This window comes from Brassica napus, chromosome C5 (assembly GCF_020379485.1).
Source record: "Brassica napus cultivar Da-Ae chromosome C5, Da-Ae, whole genome shotgun sequence".
NCBI classification, from domain to species: domain Eukaryota; kingdom Viridiplantae; phylum Streptophyta; class Magnoliopsida; order Brassicales; family Brassicaceae; genus Brassica; species Brassica napus.
In genome coordinates, this window is record NC_063448.1 from 36,199,227 (window position 1) to 36,210,773 (window position 11,547).

General features: G+C 40.8%; 2 protein-coding genes across 2 annotated transcripts; one reads left to right on the forward strand and one right to left on the reverse strand.

Annotated features, from left to right (window-relative positions):
• The first annotated feature begins 7,462 nt into the window (after nucleotides 1-7,462).
• Nucleotides 7,463-8,861, forward strand: LOC125587228. The gene is made up of 2 exons (XM_048757437.1): nucleotides 7,463-8,746; nucleotides 8,814-8,861. The coding sequence occupies exons 1-2, from the start codon at nucleotides 7,463-7,465 to the stop codon at nucleotides 8,859-8,861; spliced, it is 1,332 nt and encodes a 443-aa protein (XP_048613394.1).
• Nucleotides 8,862-9,663: 802 nt separating this feature from the next.
• LOC125587229 lies at nucleotides 9,664-10,329 on the reverse strand. Its single transcript, XM_048757438.1, has one exon. It carries the CDS (start codon nucleotides 10,327-10,329, stop codon nucleotides 9,664-9,666), a length of 666 nt encoding a protein of 221 aa, XP_048613395.1.
• Between the last annotated feature and the right edge of the window lie 1,218 nt (nucleotides 10,330-11,547).

The following is an 11,547-nucleotide window of genomic DNA, read 5'->3' on the forward strand; positions in this document are numbered from 1 at the left end:
TACCAGAAGATCAGTAAAGTGTGTTGTTAGCTCATACAGCTATAATCAGTCGTCAGATCAAGGAAAGGGTTTCGGTTTGAAGTCCGGAACAGATTAACTTTTTTTTTAAAGGTAAATCAACTCCTACAACATCGAGTGGAGTCAGATTGATGAAGATTAAAACATATGAAAGGCAGTGGTCTTGGAAAGGTCCTTACTTGGGTTCACGAAAGTGGTGGAGCGGGATGACAAAGCTCGCGGCGGAGCTACATGCATGTCGGAGGAGGTGATGTCTCACCGGAGTAGACATGCAACACGGAATCAAAAGGGGTTACCAAATCGCTCAAAGAAAACAGCTACTCATCCATACAGATGACCCTAGTTTCTCAAAGAAGAAGAGAAATCAGGTGTACCTGAGGATGGACAAGACGGAGGAGCGACGCCGTCATGGTGGAGCTAACCGGATCAGTCTTGGTGGAGCTCAGCAGGGCTTCAAGTACTCACGGTGTGAAAGAGCCAAGAGGAAACAAGAGAGACAGAAAGGCACTAGAGAGAGAGAGAGTGAGAGATCGCGTCTGATCTCTTCCTTACTCGCAGAAAGAGACACGAGGTAGGGTTTGTCGGCAGGAGAGGTGAATGGCTGCGCTTATGGGCTTCAGTCAAAGAGGTGGAGATTTGTGAAAGATTTTTGGGCTTCAGCTATTTCCACATGGGCCAGCGACAGAAACACTCTCCTTGGGCCAAACAAACACAAGCCCAGTCCAGCTTATCTTACCTGATCATATACAAAGCATATATAATGTGAAGTATGATGATCTAGGTTAAGGTTAAGCAACAACTCTTAGTTTACGGCAACAAAACCAGATCATCAGGAGATTATCAAGAGAAAGAAGACAACATACAAGATAACTAGCTTAGGCTTAAGTCTGTTATCTAAAGGGCTTGTTGTATTCTCTTGCTTGGAGTATTTGGTTCATTGTAAACTAACTAGCACACTTATTTGGTGTGGCTGGTGACTCTTTTGATCTAGTTAAGTTTGGGAGCAGAAGTTCTCCCACGAGACGTACTATGCCGAGGTCCGGGAACTCGTTAAATTGATTGTGTATTTACTTTCAGTTTAAACCTAGATCTAAGGCTAACTTGAAACCTAAGTAACCTAATCTAAATTCTTCTACAACACGAAAAACACATTTGGTTAGAAAGCATAACTGGTGTAAAATATATACCAAACTAACCCGAAGTAGAGCTAATTAATTTATAGATACGTATAAATAACCTGAACAGAAAAAACATGGTAATTATAACAATTTTTTTTTTATATAGATACTATCCTATGAGCAGTCTCATTTAAATGGGATTGTCATTGTATGTCGGCTCACCTCATTATATCTGATGCGAGTTAATCTAATCGGTAACTACAAACTGTAAATCCATTATTGTGTCACGTGAGCCGTCTTACAAACTCGTTCGCAAATTTAATCGTCTATAAATTAATTTTACAGATTTGATATAAGAAACCTTATTTGATTTTTTAGAAATAATAAAGATTATAGTTCAATCAATCAATTATATAAAGATATTAAAATGACCTAATTAAAACTTCCTAGATATAAGCAAATTAAAAATTTGTTGCCGACGTAAATATGTATTTTTTTAAAAGATATTTCTAAAAATTAGTATGTTTTTAGGGAAAATAACTTTCAATAAGATTATACTTTGAAAACTATACACACTTATTTATAGGTGAAATGAAATAACTACCTAATTTAAATATTTATAATTATTTTAATATATAAATTAATAATTTTCTTTTAATTTTTATTTTGATACATTCCTATAGAAATTGGTCTAGAAACAAGTTCAACAATAATAAGATTTTCATCATTTCTTTTTTTTTAATGATACATATAACATCTCTAGTTTGAAAAAACGTCACAACCATCATTTTTTCTATTTTTATTTTTCAAATCACGAAGCATATATTGTCTTTGCTCTTGATCATCATTTTAAATCGTATACAGTCTATTTACATAAAATTCATAACAGTAAAATCATAGATAAACCTTAAATATTTCCAATTTTTTGTATCTATTTGTTATATTAATATATTAACATTTATTTATTTCAAATATAATAATAATAACCCTTTCAAATTTAATTTTTTTAACATAAAATATCTTTTTATATATTAGAATGTGTGGTTTTCAGAAAAGTAAAAATAGGTATAACTTTAAAAATTTAAATAATAAATAGGGTAATTTGAAAATTATCACAAGTTTCCAACTTATGTAGTGTCACTTTAGTCTCATTTTTGCCGTATTCTAAATAGCTTTAACTTGTCATTTTTCTAAAATTAGAGAAAATTGTTACGTTTATACATGTACTTTACTTTTTAATAAAAAAATGATTTCTCTTATTTCAGTTGAAACATAAATATAAACAGTTTTGAGAGCTTATCCATCTAGCTTAAGAGTTCGATTGGTAATGGACGTAACTTTGAATAATTTGTTATAAAAAAAATCTATAGATTTTATTGTTGTAGAATTTATTTATAAGCCCAAAAAAATTATTGTGCATATTTGGGTCTACGGAGCATTTGTACAGCTGTAGGTTATTTCAAGAACTGTAATTTTAAAATTTTATTAAAGTTTGATTGCTGTGAATTTAGTGGTATAGAAATAAAAGTTGGATGTTCGGAAGATAAAAGCAAGACTGTGAGAAAAAACGCTCTCAGGCACATTTGTCGAGAACGGTCCTTACCCCCTAGGTTCTAACTTGCTTCACAAGTTAACTTTCCTTTCTTGGGCATCAGATCTCCGTGGGCCTTACACCTTTTCGAATCTTTTTCTTCTTTGAGCACTATTTTGAGGATAAGAACTAAGCCATTTCTTTACCCGTTGGTCCCTTCCTCCACTGCCGGCGGCAGGTGGTCTTCCCGACCAACAGACACAGCTGCAATGAAGAAGGAAGCTTCCTTTACCAGAAGTAGAATGAGTAATAACCCCAGCTTCATGCCCTCCCCCTACTAAGCTCTAGCCACAGCGTAGAGTCGACGGATACTCCTCTACGGACCAGCGGTTTCCTTACTGCCTCTCGACAGATTCAGCTACAACAGGACGCTTCCTCAGAACACTCCTTCTTAATGGCTCTAAGTACTCGCTTAGCCCACACTGCAACTCCTCTATCTTACTACGACTCTGCTACTACGCACCACGACACTACAACCATACTCAGCTAGATTCTTGTTCAAAATGTCACCAAGAAGACTCACTGCAGCGGAAAAAGGAAAAGGGGTGATTTAAAATGAAACAGAACCAAACCGCAGAAAAATTAGAGCCCCCAGTTTCGACAACTCCGCTCTCATCCAACAGAACTTGCTCACCATTATTGGTAGATTGGTGAACCCACGAGAACAATCTATCTCTCGCCTCCTCGACGAACTCCCGGAGAAATGGACCCTCAAAGGAACGGTAACAGAATCAGATCTAGGCTATGACCGGTTCCATCTAAGATTTGAGAGGGAGGAAGACATTCAAAGTGTGCTCAACAACAGACAATATCAGTTCAACGGCTGGATGGTTATCTTACAGCGATGGGAACCCATTATCTCAACAACTTTCCCTTCACAGATCCCTTTTTGGATCTCTCTCAAAGGGTTCCCCCTGCACTTCTGGCATGAGAAAGTCATCTACGAGATAGGCCAGGATCTAGGCACTTTGGAAACCTACGAAATCACTAAGACCTCTGCACGTATTCGAGTGCTCCTTAATAGCCTGGAACCCATTGTCACATATACCTTACTTGAGTTCGACACAGGAGAAGAGGCACCAATAACTCTTGAGAAACCCTGGATCTCACTACTCACAAGGGCACTCTGGAACTCGATATCAGTCGTCACGCAGAGACAACCGCTTCCAACCTTATGCAGACGCTAACCGCTCCTCCAACAGATCGAGAGGAACGGAGTTCCACCAAAGGCTTGACCGCCATGACAGACCTTTTGGAGAACGTGTTTCTCTCTCACAAGATCAGGTCAGACCGCTTCGTAACAAGATCACCCCAGGCTCGACTGAACCGACTTGGAGAGCAATGAACACAAATCACCTTCCCCAGCTAGCAGGGAACGCAACTCTCAATATGGAAGGCAAGAAGAACGTGAGGACCTTGGCCATAAGCTTCTCCCAGAACCTACAGCATGATCTAATATGGTATGGAGAGAGAAGAGAAACTCCCAGATATCACCACAAAGAAGGCCTCCCCCAGAGGCTCTTCACACATTGATGTCGATAGCACATGAACATACATCTGAAGAACCCAAGTCTCTTGAGAGGAATCTTGCAAACTGTGATTTCCCACCTCTCCCACACATTCCAACTACTGAGGAGGTCATGCAAGAGCTGGTGGATGTATCAATTCAGTACACCAACTCTGAAGATCCAGTAAAACGGGAAGCAAGAAGATAGAGGGTATTCCAAAGCAATGCTGAAGGGATCATGGAGACAACTGCAGCGTCGATAATTGCAGCAGCATCCAGCAGACACTATGCCATGCCTATTACAACCGCAGTTATGCCGTCTGACCCTATCCTACTACCGGACTTGGAATGACTACTGATGCTCCAGGCCAACCAAAACGCAGGGGAAGACCCCCACGAGTGATAAACCAGTCTCCAAGAACAAAAGCTCTAGCTGGAGCCTCCTCTCGTAAGCGTAATCTTGCAGCTGCTCACGCATCACCGTCAAGACAGACAGAATTACCAAACACACAAAACCAGAGGACAGTAGGATCAGTAGCAGCCTCCACAAGCAATGGAAGACCGAAGATGAAAACCATCCCTGCTAGTGTGAAGACCAAGCCGGATTTTCACACCCAAGGGCCTCCTCTTCCTTAGCTGTTCTGAGCTGGAACTGTCAAGGTCTGGGTAATCCCGAGACAGTCCAGCATATAAAAGATCTCCATAAGCTTCATACTCCTGACAACTTCTTCCTAGAGGAACTCTGAGATTTGTGCTACAACTCTCACTTTCTGGTTTCTCCTGATGGACATGGAGGAGGTGGTTTGGCCCTATTCTGGAACACAAACATCGATCTGCAAATCATTTCCTCATGTCACAATTATATTGATACGGTTGCTGTTACAAAAGGGCAGACTTTCAATTGTACCTTTACGTATGGTGCCCCTGAGCTGAGCCAGCATCAAGACGATGGAATGCGCTGATATCAATCTCCACATCTAGACCAGGTCCCTGATTCCTGACAGGGGATTTCAACGAGATTATTGGAAATTCAGAGAAAGTGGGAGGAGCTGATAGATCAGAAAACAGTTTTGTACTTTTTCGAAGCTTCTTGTCTCAATGTGATCTCTTTGATATCCAACATTCTGGGAACTTCTTATCGTGGAGAGGTAAGCGTGGGAAACACCTAGTCCACTGCAGGCTAGATAGAACAGTTGCGAACAGCGAGTGGTCTGATATGTTTCCTCATAGCCGAACCCATTATCTTAAGCTCGAGATATCAGATCACCGCCCTCTACTCACCATCTTTGACCCTACTAAAAAGAAACCACGAAGGATGTTAAGATATGATAGACGCCTCAGATCAAATCAAGAGGTCAAAGATATAGTAGAAGCAGTCTAGAATGCATCACCTGAAGCGCAAATCACATCTAGAATCTCCCACTGCCGTAAAGCAATTGCTGAGTGGAGCCGCTCACAGTACCTCAACAGTAGAAAGACTATCGAACGCCTCCAGGAAGAACTTGATACGGTTCTGTCTGCTCCGACAGCCGATGATACAAATATCTCGACTCTCAACTTCGCTCTCCTACAAGCGTACAGATCTGAAGAAGAGTACTGGAAACAGAGGAGTAGACAGCTGTGGCTTACGCTTGGTGATAAAAATATTGAAAGGTGATAAAAATATTGGATACTTTCACTCTGCAACAAGAGCAAGAAGAGCACGAAACAGGCTGTCACATATCGAGGGATCAAATGGGGGAAGTGGTCTATGAAGAATAACATATAGTAAATGTCTTAGCTACCTATTTCAAAGACATATTTACCTCTTCAAATAGTGATTGTGCCCCGACTGTCAATCAAGCTCTGAAACAGAAAGTTTCATCAGAGATGAATGAACAACTGATCCAACTGCCTTCAACTGCTGAAGTCAAATGAGGCATGTTCGTCATCCATCCAGACAAAGCACCTGGTCCGGATGGGTTCTCTGATAGCTTCTTCCAGTCAAACTGGGACATAGTTGGACCTGCAATCACAAGAGATATTCAACACTTCTTCACTACAGGGAGACTGCCCTCGACTATCAACTCAACACACATCAGACTCATCCCTAAAATAAAGAGCCCCAAGCTAGTGTCAGAGTACAGGCCCATTTCCCTTTGTAATGTATATTACAAGGTGATTTCTAAGATCATATCCCTGAGGCTAAACCTTGTCCTACAAGCTATTATTTCAGAGAATCAATCTGGCTTTATACCTGGGCGAGCCATCTCAGACAATGTGTTGATTACGCACGAGAACTTCCACTACCTCAAGACCTCATCTGCAAAGAAACACTGCTCAATGGCGGTTAAAACCGACATGAGCAAAGCTTATGATAGGTTAGAGTGGAATTTCATCAAAGAAGTGCTGACAAGATTGGGGTTTCATAGAAACTGAATTACCTGAGTGATGGAGTGTCTCTCAACAGTATCCTACTCCTTTCTACTCAATTACTCAGTCCATGGAGAAGTAATTCCACAACGTGGCATCCAGCAAGGTGATCCTTTATCACCGTACATCTTCATCCTCTGCAGCGAAGTTCTGTCAGGATTATGTACAAAGGCACAATTAGATGGGTCTCTAGTAGGCATCAAAGTTGCTACAAATTGCCCAAGGATAAACCACTTACTCTTTGCAGACGATACGATGCTCTTCATAAGGTCATATGAAAGAAGCTGCTCCACACTGATGTGAATTCTATCCCTCTACGAAGCAGCCTCAGGACAAAAGATCAACTCTGATAAATCGTCAATCACCTTCTCTACAAGAACATCACAAGGAGTCAAGAATCGAATAAAGAAAATCCTCGGCATTGATAAGGAGGGTGGTGTTGGCAAGTACCTAGGATAACCGGAACACTTCAGACGTCGCAAGAAGGATCTGTTTGCTTCTATAGTAGACAAAATCCAGCAACGGGCACTCTCTTGGTCCTCACATCAACTATCAACAGCAGGGAAACTAGTGCTCCTCCAGTATGTTCTCTCGGCAATCCCCACCTTCCCAATGTCATGCTTCGAACTACCAGTCAGCATCTGCAAAAAGATTCAGTCAGTTGTCACTCGATTCTGGTGAGACTCAAATGATGGTAAGAAGAAAATGTGTTGGGTCTCGTGGGAAAAATTAACTCAACCTAAAAGTGCGGGGGGCTTGGGGTTAAAAGACATTCAGTGATTCAACAAAGCCCTACTAGCTAAGAACTCATGGAGAATGCTAACTAACCCTGATTGCTTACTAGCGAGAGTGCTACTTGGTAAATACTGCCAAAATGATAAACTCCTTAGAGTAGAAGCACTTAACACATCGTCTCATGGTTGGAGAGGAATATTAGCTGGCAGAGACTTACTTGTTGAGCATCTGGGCAAGGTTATAGGGAATGGCTCCTCGACTACGATATGGGGTGAACTCTGGATCTCTACTGATCATGCTATGCTTCCCTCCAGTCCTGTTAAAGAAGATGAAAGCGATTTATATGTGTCTGATCTTATCTTGATAGGAACAGGGAAGTGGAATTTGGCAAGAATCAAAAAGATCCTACCTGCTTTAGCTGAGGAGATCATGACCCTAAGACCAAGCTTAACTGGAGCAAATGATTCGTACATCTGGTACCCTGTGGCGTCGGGATCATATTCTGCGAAGTCGGGATATGCAGCGGCATCAGCAGCTGCCCTCCAAGTAGTTACTCAACCAGCAGCACTAGCTTCAGTCAACTGGAAAAAGTATGTTTGGAATGTTGGATACTCCCCAAAACTCAAACTACTAACTTGGAAAATTCTCCATGAAGCTCTTCCTATGGGAGTAAACTTGGAGAGAAGGGGAGTTGTTCACAACTCTACTTGCATACATTGTGGAGCAACAGAGACAACTGAACATCTCTTTCTCCACTGCCCCTTTGCGGTTCAGGTCTGGAATTTGATCCCTCTCAAGATACCTTTTAACTCCATACACTGCGCATCCTTCTACTCCGTCCTTGAAGCGTCGACAAGCTGGGTATGCCTACCACCGACAGGTTACTCAGAGAACATCTTCTACTGGGTTGTATGGTCGCTGTGGACAACACGAAATCACTTCCTGTTTGAATCAAGACACATCTCACAATTAGAGGTTGCCATAAAAGCTCTTGGGGGAGCAAAGGAATGGTCTGCAGCCCAATTGGACTCCGATGCATCAAACAACAACACAAAGGTACCAACTTTACCTTTGCTACCATCCATGCCCGAGGAGACAACCACGTGTAACACAGACGCAGCTTGGAACCCGATCTCCAGAGAAGCAGGCCTTGGATGGATTCTCTCGAATCAAGACACCTCAACACTCCAACGATCGCAATTCCAGACGCATGTTCAATCAGCTATCGCCGCGGAAGCCTTAGCGATTCGAGCAGCACTATCACACACCATTCATCTTGGCGTCACAAAGATCTGGCTTCGTTCAGACTCACTAGGGCTTGCCAAAGCCATCGCTTCGATCACCAAACCAAAGAATCTTCACGGAGTTCTTCTGGATATCGAAGCCCTATCCCTCGTCTTTCTCTTTCTGTTTTTTTTTCGTTCATTCCAAGGGAGTCAAATGGGCTTGCAGATTCTATCGCAAAAGCCACACTCTGTAATTTGGACTCCTCTTGGGCCTGAGCCTAGGTTTCTATATTTCCCATTTATGAAAGTTTTAGTTGATCAAAAAAAAAAAGAAATAAATGGATATGTAGACATCACATACAACCATTAACAATCACACCTTAAGTTCTTTCCTAATATTAGGTCTAGGTTTTTTCCTATTACTTTTTCAATTTGTCGGAAGTTCGACTCAAATATCAGCATGGTATCAATTTAATGTTCTTATTTTTATTGTTTAATTTATTAAAATTAATTATTATATTAAATTATGTTAATTTTGATTTAAATACCTTCAGTTTTCATTTTATTTGGGTTTTATCTAAAAGCTTTATTATATATATGTTGCTACAAAATTTTGTGGATTTTATTTTATATGAGTTAAATAAGATTACTAAAACATTAAAAATATTTTCAGTGCGCTAATTTTTAAATTTATTACCTTTTCTATTTTATTTAAATGTTAAGATTACTATAATTATTAATAACAAAAGTAAAAAGTTTTTTTTTTTTGATGAAATTTCAAATTTATTGATATTGGCAAAAAAGTAGGCATTTACATGAGGTATAAACTAAGTTCTACCTAAACTTTGTGATAATCAAAGATGAAAAAGAAAAAAATAGAAAAAAATAGTTTTGTGGTAACTCTATCTAGCCTTATAATCTGTAAGAAAATCACATTGTGACTTCAAACCATCTCCTCCTTAGACCTTCAAGTTTGCTGTCATGCTTGTATCCCAAAGATGAGATTCTATTCCTCGTAGTCTTATCAATCTGATGAGCCAGTTTCTCCATCTGTGTTCAGGGTTTCTCATGCCTTCGCGCATTTCTCTCTCGCCAAATATGGTAAACCGTCATTTGGAAAACCATTCTCCCCAAAATTTTATCCATTTTAGCCCCGCGATCATACCTTAACCTCGTAACAGTGTCCTGCCAGTCTGGTGTGACACGTCTGCCGAGAAGCCTTCCTGTCACAGTAATCCAAACTATGTAGCTAAAAGGACAAGCAAAAAAGAGATGGTCCCTGGTTTCATTCTTTTCCCCACACAGTAAACACTCCTGTTGCACTCCCCAGTTCCTCATACGGTCTCCAGTTGACAAACGATTCATGATCGTAAGCCAGGTGATAAAAGAATATCTTGGGACAGCTTGCGTAAACCAGATTATAGAACACCAGTCAACCTTCTCTCTTCGATCTCTTATTTGTTCCCAAGTTTTGCCTGCCGAAAAAGATGTCTGGTAATCATCATGGCCATGTTTCCACATAACGATATCGGGACCGGAATCAGCCAAAGGAATAGGTTGATCATTAATCCTCTGTATAAGATTCTGAAAAATGCGGCAACGCCCCCCACCAAGTCTCCAGTGAGTACCATCAACCACGTCACAAACCTTTGCTTGACGTAATATCCCTAGGTAGCGAGTACCTTGCTCACCTGTGATTTCAATAAGTTTCCCTTCCTTCATCCAATTGTCAAACCAAAAGAAAACCGACTCACCATTGTGTACCTCGTGACTGAGAAACTGATAAGCAACTCCTCGAAGCTTCAGTAGTTTCCTCCAAATCTAGGACCCCTGAGAGTTCTCCTTCACATCCCAAAAAGAGCTATTTCGCAGAAGATAAACTTGGATCCAAGACTTCCATAGAGAGCTTCCTGAAAACAGCATCCATATCAGACCGAGAGCGAACACCCGTGTTGTGTCACGAAGTCGCCGCAAGCCTAAACCTCCCTCTTCCTTAGGATAACAAAAATCTTTCCAAGCAACTTTGGCACTGTGAGTTTGAGTAACTGTTTCAGACCATAGAAATGCACTGCAAAGACTCTGAATTGTATCCAAACAACCCATTAGCAAAATGAAAGCAGAGCTCCAAAAATTCACAATGTTGTAAATGACAGACTTAATAAGTTGCAAACGTCCAGCGTATGATAAACTCTTATTAGCCCAAGACAACAGCCGTTTCCTAACTTTGTCGATAAGGGGTTCATAATCATGCCTTGTTAGAGTCTTAGTGGTCAAAGGGAGTCCCAAATAGCTAATAGGTAGCACACCCATTCCTATACCTTTAGCCGCAGCAGCCATACCAATCTCAGTTCCACACCCTCTTGAGGTAAGAATATAAGATTTTGTTGTATTTATGTGAAGCCCCGAGAATCTGGCGAAACGGCTGATCACTTCCAAGACCCCATCTAGAGAGCGCACTGAGCCATCCGTAAAAACAAGTATATCATCAAGAAAACTCAAGTGCGTCAAGTTCACTGCTCTGCACTGAGGATGATACTCAAAAACTCCATTTGCCGCAGCCTCATTTAACATTTTAGATAAAACATTGTTCAGGATCACGTAGAGGTATGGTGATAATGAACAACCTTGTCTGATCCCCCGTGCACTTGTAAAGAAACCCTCAAGGCTTCCATTAACCGCAACCGAGAAAGACGCCGTGGAGATACAGATATGAATCCAATGGATAAACTGATCAGGAAGGTTCATTGCTTTCAACACATCAGTGATAAACGACCACTTAACTGTGTCAAATGCTTTTGAAATATCGAACTTGATTGCATAGCGGGGTGAAGTCGATTTCTTATGATAGCCGTTAACAAGCTCGGATGCAAGTAAAACATTCTCCAGCAGCAATCTCCCCTTTATAAACGCACTCTGATTTGGCTCAATAGCTTCCGGCAT

What these genes read in the sequence shown, in the direction of transcription:
- LOC125587229 (XM_048757438.1), bottom strand. Translation starts at nt 10,329, where the DNA reads ATGAAGGAAGGGAAACTTATTGAAATCACAGGTGAGCAAGGTACTCGC.
- LOC125587228 (XM_048757437.1), top strand. Translation starts at nt 7,463, where the DNA reads ATGCTAACTAACCCTGATTGCTTACTAGCGAGAGTGCTACTTGGTAAA. An exon ending in AACCAAAGAATCTTCACGGA is followed by an intron (nt 8,747 to 8,813) that starts GTTCTTCTGGAT and finishes GTTCATTCCAAG; the next exon opens with GGAGTCAAATGGGCTTGCAG.